A 9,653-nucleotide genomic window follows, 5' to 3' on the forward strand; every position below is an offset into this window, starting at 1 on the left:
ACACACAAACGCAGGGTAATCTTAGTTTTTGTTAGGTATGACTAAGCCTGATGTTGCCTGCTGGGTGCTGCTGTTGACCTTTTGCATGAATGCAAGCTGCAAAAGATGCTCAGATTGCCATAAGTTGAACCTTTTTCTCTGAGGCCCATTTTGTAAAAACGATGCCTATCCTAACAGGCGGCAAAACTCGCCACGGCTTGACCTTGAAGTGAAATTTCAAGTCAGGAGACAAGAAAATGACTCATTCAAAGGTACAAATCTGAACCGTCACTGCTGCGGCTTTATACGAAGGGATAAGGTTGTACTGCATCCAGGAAGAGAGGAGCATATGAAAGAGTGGGTGAAGAAAACTTTGAATAAACTTTGCAGCCTCTCCATAAATCAAGTTCTGACAGTGATAAGATATTCGGTGGCAACATTTCATCATTCATTTTTCAAGTTGAAGCTGAACCCATGGGCCTGAACTCCTTATCCTCCCACTGATGTGACTTTGGCTGCTATGGTAATGGGATTGGTCCACTAGAAATAAAGAATAATCACGTTTCTGCGAGAAAAGGCACACAAACACCCGCTCTGTCTGTCTCTACCTCTTTCTCCCAGAATCTAACAGTCTCCGCTGAGACTCTTGTGTAGAAAACCATTATGCATTTCACAGCAATCAAACCAGGTTCCTGAGCAATTACTTCTGATCGCAGCCCAGTTGGCCTGGACACTGTTTATCCCTGATGGCGAGGGAATCCATCGGGCAGAACTCACCAACAGCTGAGAGGGAGGGTTATTTCTTTTTCATGTGCAACGCGCCTTTGTCAGCATATATGCCTCCCCAAAGACGTCCTCATGATGGCTCAGTGCTCATTTTAATTAACACATAAGCCGGTTGATGTTAATTAAAAAGCAGACAGACGATTCCCCATCAGAAAAAAAGATCACACAGAGGGGAGAGGGAGTATCTGAACACAACGCGAGATGCAGCGGCAGTGCTTGGTTGTTATCCCGATGGGATTTTGTGAAGCACTCTCGAAACATATAGCCCACATTACAAGTGGGCTCATCAAACCAAACGCATCAAACTGATTTTTGATGTTAGTTCTTATTAAGGGAGCAATAGAGATTCTCCCCAAATGATAGTAATCTACGACACCCAGAGGATGTAACCCAGAGTGCCTGTGGTTTAACTGGGCTGTCATACGGTGTGTACTTACTTCATGGGCTTGAAAAGTGCTTGTCCATAGTTCTGGAAAGTCATGATCAGCTTCAGCTGGGTGCCTCCGGATTTCATGGCTGGGAAGAAAACAGTGGGGGCGTTAGATCACTGACTGAGTATTATGAAACACACACTAGACACACAAACCAACATAAAGTGTCTTAGTCATTTGCAAAGCCATCAGCATATCAGTGTGTCTAGTAATCTACAAGACTCTAAACACCAATCTTTCAAAAGATATAGTGTTGTTATGATGGTGATGGAGAGCGCTGTCTAAACATGTTGGTACAAAACCTCTTGTTTTTAACGTGGTTGAGATCTGGTGACTGTGAAGACCATCACATATGATTCATTTTCATCATTTCACTCATCAACCATTCAGCGACCCCTCGTGCCCTGTGGACGGGGGCGTTGCCATCCTGGAAGAGACCACACCCATTACCATCGAAATGTTTCATTATAGGATGATGATGATGATGATGATGATGATGATGATGATGATGATGATCGCTCACAACAACTTTTGTATTGATCTGCAGTGACCCCTCCACTGTGGGGGTCAAGTATTCAGGCCGGCACTGTTCTCTTGGTGAACGCCACACATGCACTCACCCACTTGTCGAGAAATGGAGGAGGATCGCTCAACTGACCACATCCCCTCCATTTTTTACTGGTCTCTGTGGACCAGAGCACTTTGACCACTGAACCCTTAAATGTGCATTCATCTTTGTAATGAGAGGATAATCTACTGCAGCGCGGCTCTAATATCAATCTGTGTGCATTGATATTCTCAGTCACCTGAGGAAGAGCTGATCTACGAGGATCACAGTCATCAGAGGGGCTCTGTCAACCACAAGTTGACTGACGTCTTTAGAGCCAAATACAGATGTTGCTCTTAAAACGCTGGCATGTTGAGCAGCCTTTGTGATTGAGACTCCTTCAGTCTGTGCTGGAGTTATTTTCTTCTTTGCACAAAATCAGAACTGGGCCTGCTCCCTGTTTTCATACGGAGGATGGTGGGATGTTAATGGCTTAATTGTACCTCGAACTGCATCTGTGTGGAAGCATCTGCATTCGTGATGTTTCCCCCTCATTTATTCAGGTTTATTTCTTTAATTCGTCACCCATCTGTACATAAACATACAGTAAACACACACAAATGCACTGCATGGGCGTTTGCACAGCTGTTCCCTCATTTGCCAATTTGGAGAACGCAGCACTGCATGAATGTGTAATAGAGCCATCACATCTGCTGACCAATTTAACAGGCAGCGTACAATCAAAGTGCAACTGTGTCAGTTAGAGGAGTTTGGTGTGACTGAGAACAGAAACAGTGGCACGGAAAGCATCTGCTGACATCTAATTAATATCTGGATCTGGGTTTGATGGAAGGATGAACATGCTAATGAACATTTTTTTTCCAACAGATTGACTTTGACTTTGAGACAAAATATCATGAAAGTCCAAACTATTCAGCCGCAGATGATCAGTTTATTCAAGGACTTAATACACTTTGCTTCAGAGATAAAAAATCCTCTTGCATCAGTTTGAGCAATACTTTTTTTTTCCTGAATATCAAAAATCGTTTACCCCCGACTGTGCGTTCCCATCAGTGTTTGTATATATGTGCACATGCACCGTAACAGACCGGATTCTGACCAGATGTTTCTCTGTAAGCCTCTGTGGACTGCACACATCTTCAGCGAGGATTTGTGCACGTTACACACTTCACTCCCACAAACTGAACTCGTGTACCCGAGGAGAGGAGCCAGGGCACATGTCTCCGACTATCACTCACATCCACGGTGTCTCCCAGAGGCTGACGGAGACCCACTGTGAGCTCCCCGCCGTCCTGCGACTCAAACAAAGGGGCCATGAGGTCTGTCTAAATGCCTTGTGTTTCTGTCATAATGGACAGGATTTCGCGGGATTTGCCCATTTATTACAGCGCATTAACTTGAGCATATTACACAACACAGCGCTTCTGCCTAACCCCAATATCAACATAAGCCCCCTGTCGTGGACCCACTCATTGACTGGCTCGCTGGCTGAGTAGCTGGCCGCACTCTACCCCCCGCTCAGAGCTGTGTTTAGTGTTTATTGACTCTCTTGCCTTTTCTCTCAGCTCTCTCAGTCGGTTGCTCGGTTTTTCCTCCTTTCCTTTGTGTGTGTGTATGTCATCCTTTTTACTCATATTCTCTCTGTTATGCTCTGTCTGTCTCACTTAATCTTACTCACCGCTGGCAAGCCTCCCCATTTACCGTGACTCATTCTCAAAAGCTTTTGAATTTTACATACACTGTTGCACAAAGTACAATCTTCATAACCTCAGGTCAGTGCATTTTCTTTTTACGACACGGGATGGATACCGAGTCAAATCAAAGCCAAAGAATACACTCAAGAGTATTAGGCCTACGCATGTGCCAGATTCGCTGAAGCCAGGTCAAGTGCATAGTGCCCCCGGAGTAATCTTTAAACTTGGTATAGCTGTACATCAATCCTGAAACCTTTGTAGAGATTGCAAATGACTGAACTATGTTTTAATGCTGTGACCTTGAACCCTTAAGCCACGATCCTTGAGGAGCTGACCTCGATTCACTGCTCGATGCTGGCCATTTATAAAATTTAGTTTCTAATCAGAAACTACAAAAGGTAATCCCCTGTGGAAAACCCAGGCAAAGCTCGGCTGATTGTTTCCCGGGGTTGTATAAGCTCTGACATGCAACCAAACAGGGACAACAGTGAACTTCAACAAGACATTCTTCTCATCCGCCTAAAGGCCATCTGTCTAGGTATCTGTGAGGGACGGCATGTGTTTCTGCTCATCCAACCATCTCTATCTTTGCCCCGTTTCCTCCGAGCGCCTAGAAATGAATCGATGCCCCCGTCTTTGTCTCCACACCTTCGCGTTCACTCGTCTTTCAGGAAGCTCCAGGCCTCACCCCCCACTATCCGACACCCCCCCCCCCCACGCCGTGATGATGAATCCACCCTGCTCTCACCTACGACACCTCACGGGACTGAGTGTATGATTTATGAGTCCAGCTGAAAACTGACCAAAAGGCCACAGCCTGCCCCAACAGAGAGACAGACACAGAGGAGGGAGGGAGAGGGAGAGAGCGAGGAGGAGGTGGGCACTATCGCAGAGAAAATGCTGAACGGGGGAAACTTTCTAATGCTGCCTATGTTTCTGTAATTTCAGTGAGACAGATAAGTGGTAAGTGTGTGCACCAATTACGCGGCACAGAAGCTGTAATGCATGCTTGCAGGCACACGCATAAACACACGCTGCAGTGGGGTTTTCTTTTCTGCAGACAGACAGTGTTTTGGAATCGGTGTGTCTGGGCACAGATTGATGGTTTATATATTATAAACAGAGGGGGCAAAAAAAAAGATACACACAAACTCCTAACGTGCAAGCTGAGATGTGCAGCAGGAAGGATTGTGAGCCGCCTGCGAGGGATGGAGGGACAGTCACAGGGACACAGGCAGGGAAGTGGAATGTGTAATTTTCTTCTCCAATATTTTCACACATAGACAAGCTCCCTTTCTCAAAGATTTGACCAAGATGGGGTGAAAATAATGAGCAGATAAAAGCTCAAATGAAGCACGAGAAGATACTTGCACTGATTTCGTTGATGATCTAAAAGCAAAACGTCTCCAGATGAGAAGCAGTAATGGATTTTTTAGGAATGAAAGGAATGTGTAGATATTGAGAAGCAAATTCTTCTCAAATGTTCTTTCTCCTTATTTTGCCATTAGGGTTTATGTGAAAATGTTTAATAGCTTTAAGGAATGTGTCATCCTTCTCTTCTGTCTTTTAGGGGATTTGAACCTTTAAATGATATCGAAGTGAATCACAGCTTCCACAGGAACAAAACTTGCTGGTGTTGACACATTTTAACAAACACGGCAGCCCAGACACACACATTTCTCTCACACTGACACACCCACATTATTTCATCAAGCCCCAGAGGGAAACCAAAGAAAAAAAAAAAGGCCCACACATAAGCATAAATACAGATAAAAAACAGATGTGTGTGACTGTGGCCTCCTTCCCACGCACACTCACACTGCACACTGCACACTAATACAGAGACAAGTCACTCAGACAAGTCACACTCGGGTCTAACCAGTGTGGAGGCACTGCCTTTTCAATGCCGAAAGTAAATACTCTTTATTGCATTGACCCTGCAGAAGTTAGACCCACCCACACACTGTACTAATTAAATGAATGCATCTACGATATCATCTCTTATACTCGTTACACTGTCAGAAATGTGAATAAATGTGAAAAAAGGAAAGAAAATGTCATTGTTGGACGGCTGTTGCAACGTTAAGGATCAAATCTCCGTCACATCAATGCTGAACTACACACAGATCAATATGTCAAAGGTAACCAATAATCAATACAGCTACTGCACTTATACCACACACATCCTACCATCACTTACACTCCACACACACACCCTTCCTGACTCCCTGACTCACCCACACTGGTGATCCTCTGTGTGACAAGGTCCTTCAGCAGGGCGTCCAGCACGTGACTGTGTCTGCCGTACAGCTCGTAGCGGTTGATCCCGATGTGGAAACGCAGCCAGTTGGGGTACGATTCTGCCGTCACCTCTCCTGTCGGGGAGAACTCGTCCTCCTCTTGGTTCCCATCCTCATTGTGCCTGGAGAGGAGGAGAGGAGAGGAGATTTAACGAGAGGTTGTGGTGCAAGCAGATTCCCGTTGAGATTATTTTTAGTGTCTGTAATAGATGGGTACAGAGTATTTGTTGCCGTCTCCTAATATAGACTAACCCCATCAGACTAAGGGATGCTGGAGGAAGAACACTCCATCTTTATAACACATGGATCTGTTGTTAGTATTATGAATATGTGTTTAAAACGCAACCGCACTGACCACAAAATAATCCAAGTACATACTCAAGATTCCAGCAGGATGAGAACTTGTAAGTTGCGTGCACAAATGGATAAGACGGCATCACGAAAAGGAGAGATGGGTGAATGCAGCAGATGGATGAGTGGACATTAGACTGGAGGCAGAGAAGAGACAGAAACTGACAGGATGGATGGAAGGAACTGTCTGCTGACATCTATCTAGATAGATAGATAGATAGATAGATAGACAGATAGATAGATAGACAGACGTATATGAGTATATATAGATAGATGTATAGATAGATAAATAAATAGATGGATAGATAGATGTATAGATAGATAGATGGATAGATGTATAGATAGCTGTATAGATAGATAGATGTATAGATATCTGTATAGATAGATAGAGGTATAGATAGATAGATGTATAGATAGCTGTATAGATAGATAGACTTGTAACCCTTTAAGTTTACTTTATTTCTATAATCTTACCATCCTTGGTTCCCTGTTGCTCTTGGATAAAACCTGATGTCGGTGTTGACGTTAAACAAAGTGTCATCATCCGTGAGGGGAGGAAGGTCAACCTTGTATAAAGGATGCTCAAACAGAGTGGACAGTCTGGAGACACCGTGAGCATGCACGGTCCGACCCCCGCTCGCCTCCCCCATGAGCGGCTTGTGGTCCTCCGCCTTCCCCGCCGCCGACGGTCTCGTCCGCCTGACGGTGTCCGCTCCGTCGCCGGCGGCCGTGATCTTCTCCAGGGAGTGGGACGTGAGGTTGGAGCTCGGCTCGTTGCTGAAATCCTGCAGGATCCTCAGCGTGTGCTTGTTAGGCCAGCCCGCTTCGGCCGCCGACCGGGTGCGCTGCTGCTTCCCCCAGCCCTGCGACTCCCCGGCCGGGTGGTGTGCGCACTGGCAGCCGCCGCCGCCGTCCCCGCCGTCCGCTCCCGCCGCCCGCTTCTCCAGCTTCGGTAACAAGTCTATCATGATGTGCATGGTGCACGCCACCAGAAACACCATGAGTATCAACACTCTGAATTTACGAAACAGGATCATCTTTGTGTTTTGGGGGGTATTTTTCTGCACACTGAGCTTTTTACGCGCGGCGCACCTTACGGCACCGACGTTGATGTCCGGCGCTGTTATTCGATGACAACGCAGCGATGTTTGCTGGAGGATTTACTGCGATCATCGCGCACAGAACGCGTGTGAGCTCATGTTAAAAACTCCATGATGCCATCACTCTGTTGTCTTACAATAGTCCGGGTTTCCTCCCTGACAGGTGGACGCATCGGCGCATTGTGAGATCTGGACACTTCTTCACTGGCAGCGGCTCCGAAAGTGCTCCTCATTCATCCCGGTGTTGAATAGGATTCAGTGTCAGGAGGACGGACCACTACATAAATCGTTAGGAAAGATGGGGAGAGGGAGGGAGGGAGAGAGAGAGAGAAAGAGAGAGAGAGAGAGAGGGGTCCTGTTCTATTCTTCCTCAGAGCCGCTTCCTTGTGTTGCTGCCAGCACGAAGTGAGATGTCAAACGATGTCTTCTTTTGTGGAAAAAGTAACAAAAAAGGTCGATACAGGTCCGTAGAATCACAACCTCCCTGGGGGTGTTTTTTTTATAATAGTGATAATAAGAAGAAGAAAATGAAAATTCCTCGAAAATAGCAGGTGATCCGTGGCAGAGATGCTTGGATGCTGTCCCGGCTTCTCCTCCTCGGCTGTGCGGTGGTGGTGGTGGCAGGTGCACGGATTCCTGTTTGTTATGTGTCCTCTCCTCGCTGCCGCCTTGTCCTCAGTCCAAGTGCTCGTCCAGGGTGGGTGTGTTAAATATTGTGATCTCTGAGCCCAGCCTCGGTGCGTCATGAGGAAGAGATTGGCTGCGTGTGCACATGCAAGCAGCTCCACGGTGCCACGAGAGAGCAGAGCTGTGCACCGGGGGGGAAACCGGCGAGGCTGCAACACTCCTGATCGCAGCCAGGGGGCGTTGGCACAACCTGAAACTGCACATAATAATATATGAACGGAGGGACAGTGTGGATGTATAGACTACACACTGTGGGGCCATTCTTCAACGTGCACAATAAGCCACTCCAACTGATGTGGCCTGAGGAATCACTGACATCCATTGGTTTCTTTTTTCACGAGAGCTTCACAGTGTTGTAATAAACTTGATTTCTATAGCACCTTTCAAAACAGAGGTACAAGGTTTTACAAGTTATTTGAAGGCAAACACTGGGAAACAGCTAAAAGCGTAAGAAACAAGCCATGTGGAGATCAGACAGCACAGATTGTTACAGATGAGAAAAGAGTAAACCTTTGTTTTGAAATCCAACAAGACCACTGGCAATCAATCTATTCACATGATAAGCTGATATAGATTTATAAATGCACTTGCTCTTTTGTGACTTTTTCCCTAATGTGCCATATGTAATATATTGTACTTTTGATAAGTGGATGATTGACTTGCTGACAACCACGTGCACAGTTGTCCAGTCTGTGCTTGTTTTGCAGGGAGCAGCAATACAACATATATACACTCTATGTGAGGCCTGGGACATTAACATTACTGTCAAATAATTCAGTAATTAAAGTCAATGACAGAGTTGATGTAGGCGACCAGGAGGACACTGACCAGTGATGATGCTGAAACATACATCACACTCAATGTGAGCATGTGTGTGTGTCTTTAATTGTCAAAGTGAGCTCATGGCTCTTACTGTGCTGCTCCCTTAAACTTTATTTTAGCCGTTTACAAATGTCAAAACTTGATTAATTCAATCCAAAGGTTTCTAATTAGGTTATTTGTCGTCCAAACATTAATCATCTTTTACAGACATTTTCCAGTCAAAACACAAGTACCTGGCTTTCTCTGGGGCTATTTCTTCTATTTGCTGATAAAGTGTTGCACACCTTTCATTTAAACTGCGAGGGACAAAACACCTCACAGCAATTACTGCGGTCGGCACTTAAAGCTGGGCCGGATTTCTCGCCGACATCACAGGATTAAACGAATCACATTTTAAGTGGCATAGAGTTCATTCAAGCTGCCGACTGCAGGCCTTTTGACTCCCAGATGAAAATACGCAAATGCGCACTCTTTAACCGCGTTGTCACAAAGCAGACGGGAATAGATGGCGAGCGAGAGAAATGTTTTCAGCTCAGGGGAATTGCACAAAGCAATAAAATGAACAAATGATGCACATTCCATTGGTTTGTGTGATATACAAGGCTCAGCAAGTGGGCTTGATTGGAAGAGCTTCACTTGGCTTCTGCCCGGATTCCCAGAGGGACTGAGTTGGAGTTCATGCCACTGCCAGATTTGTGCATCTAAATTAAACAGGATCTTAAAGCTAACAAGCAAACAAATAGTTCTCCCAAAGGCAAGCCTGCTGTCTCGAATCATCGCCCGCTCCGAACAAAAACAAACTGGCACGCACAGACACGTTCGAATCCACTGATATTAAAAAAAGGTATTGCATAATTACATAATTTGCTTCAGTTCCTAAAGAGACAATAAAAGGTTAACCACATATGAGACATTTTATTATGGAAGCCGTCTGA

At 45.5% G+C, this 9,653-nt stretch overlaps 1 protein-coding gene across 1 annotated transcript in view; it reads right to left on the minus strand.

The window, feature by feature from the left end:
- The window catches only part of fam20ca (FAM20C golgi associated secretory pathway kinase a), a 34,088-nt gene extending 26,059 nt beyond the window's left edge, over nt 1-8,029 (minus strand). Inside the window, exons 1-3 of the mRNA XM_034594263.1 lie at nt 6,584-8,029; nt 5,696-5,880; nt 1,203-1,281 (exon numbers count right to left, since the gene is read on the minus strand). Coding sequence (XP_034450154.1) covers nt 1,203-1,281; nt 5,696-5,880; nt 6,584-7,146 — 827 coding nt within the window. The 5' untranslated portion in view covers nt 7,147-8,029. The remainder of the gene's footprint in view (nt 1-1,202; nt 1,282-5,695; nt 5,881-6,583) is intronic.
- Nucleotides 8,030-9,653: the final 1,624 nt, after the last annotated feature.

Source organism: Hippoglossus hippoglossus, chromosome 8 (assembly GCF_009819705.1).
Source record: "Hippoglossus hippoglossus isolate fHipHip1 chromosome 8, fHipHip1.pri, whole genome shotgun sequence".
NCBI classification, from domain to species: domain Eukaryota; kingdom Metazoa; phylum Chordata; class Actinopteri; order Pleuronectiformes; family Pleuronectidae; genus Hippoglossus; species Hippoglossus hippoglossus.